The sequence below is a fragment of the Elephantulus edwardii genome, unplaced genomic scaffold (assembly GCF_000299155.1).
Source record: "Elephantulus edwardii isolate Elephantulus edwardi_28Jun2011 unplaced genomic scaffold, EleEdw1.0 scaffold00176, whole genome shotgun sequence".
NCBI classification, from domain to species: Eukaryota; Metazoa; Chordata; class Mammalia; order Macroscelidea; family Macroscelididae; genus Elephantulus; species Elephantulus edwardii.
Genome location: NW_006399926.1, coordinates 2,106,249 through 2,108,024, shown reverse-complemented (window position 1 = coordinate 2,108,024; position 1,776 = coordinate 2,106,249). Strand labels below are relative to the sequence as shown.

Here is a 1,776-nt window from a genome sequence, read left to right as displayed (position 1 = left end):
TTTAAAAGAGATATGTGACTAGGTATTTCTGTCATCACAGGAGTCTAGAGCGATGGCTCCATGGTGGAGGGGATCTAGGGGAGGGTTTGTAAAACAATGAAAGAATCTTTTCTTTTACTTTTCCATAAAAAAAAGAGTGGTGATTGTAGATCCATGCAAACTGAAGTTGTTAATCTCAAGCTCTTCACCATCAATCCTGATGCTATCATTTGGCCCAGTGGTGAGAATCTTTGTTTTCTTGATATTGAGCCTCAATCCATTTCGAAGGCTGCAGTCCTTGACCTGCATAATGCAGATTATTGATGAATCTTCCTCCGATTCTGATGCCACATTTCTCCTCATAGAGCCCAGACTCCCAGATAATCTGTTCTGCATATAGATTAAAAAGGTATGGGTATAGGACATATCCTTGTCATACACCCTTCCCAATTTTGAACCATGCAGTGTTTCCTTGGTAAGTATGGAAAAGACTATGCTGAGTGAAATGTCTGACGAAAGGACAAACACCACATAACACTGCTGTTATAAAATCGGAATGACACAGAGGGTGAGGGAGGGAACAAGAAGAGAGTTGAATGGATAATGAATGCTGCACTGGAACACATGACGGGAAGGACTGTCTGAAAGGAATGTATTATTAGACAATAGCAAAGTTCACAATAGTTCACAATAGCAAAGAGGTGGAAACAACCCAAGTGCCCATCAACAAACGCATGGATAGAGAAGCTGTGGTATAATCATTTACACAATGGAATAATGTGCCCCATTAAAAAACAAGAAACTCATGAATTATTATATAAAAAGGGTGACCCTGGAGGACGTTATGCTGAGTGAAATATCTCAGTCACCAAAAGACAAATACTGCATAGTGCCACTGTTGTAAAGCGAGACTGACAATGGGGTTGGGGGAAAACTAAGAAAAGAAGGGATAAATAAAGTATACTACATTGAAAAAGATGAGGGAGAGAACCGTTTAAAAGGGATATATGATTAGGTATTATTGTCATGACAAGAGTCCAGAATGAAAGCTGCATAGTGGAGTGGACTTGGGGAGGGGGAGGACTGTATAACAATGCAAGAATGTTTTTTCACTTTTCAAAGAGAAAAAAAGCGAAGTGGGGGAGGGGTGGCAGGAAGGAAAGTGTGCAAAATTAATAGAAATCCAAAGTCTCTATAAACTTTCATTAAAATTAATTTTTTTTTAAAAAAGACAGTTCTACATCCTATTTTGCTGAGTAGTGTCTTAGTACAACCATGGATTCAAGGTTAACAAAGGTTCAAGAAATACTGTATTTTATTCCAGTTGGGACAGACTTAGACAATTAGATATTCAGGAAAAATACCTATAAAGAAAGGAAAGAATGAAGACACTCGAGAGAAAAGTAATTAATTAATGTCAAGTAAGTACCTGGGTGAGAGAAATTAGCCCTGGATAAAAAGAAGGCTCTTTCTTTACTGAGACTAAGAAGAGGAAAAAAATCACGATGCCATATCCTAGTTCAGCAGGTGCAGCTTTCAAAGAGCACTCACTTTAAGGATGTTGTCAGGAGCTTTCCTCAGGGTTAGGTTCTTGATCCTCACAGTCAGCTGGTGAACAGTCTTGCAGGTTAGAAGGTACTTGCTGATTAGAGGCTTAGGAAACACAGTACATTCAAAATGCTTCAGTCCCAAAGCTAACAAACTGAGAAAAGAGCAGCGACAGTGAAACTCATTTCACAATCCTTTCCTCTGTAACACCTTTGTGGACCAACCCCATACATTTATTTTTTAATTTTT

The 1,776-nt window shown here is 38.7% G+C and overlaps 1 protein-coding gene across 1 annotated transcript in view; it reads right to left on the bottom strand.

Annotated features, from left to right (window-relative positions):
* The window catches only part of LOC102859486 (GON-4-like protein-like), a 44,167-nt gene that overhangs the window by 15,739 nt on the left and 26,652 nt on the right, over positions 1-1,776 (bottom strand). Inside the window, exon 7 of the mRNA XM_006895914.1 lies at positions 1,531-1,681. Within this exon, the coding sequence (XP_006895976.1) occupies positions 1,531-1,681 (151 nt within the window). The remainder of the gene's footprint in view (positions 1-1,530; positions 1,682-1,776) is intronic.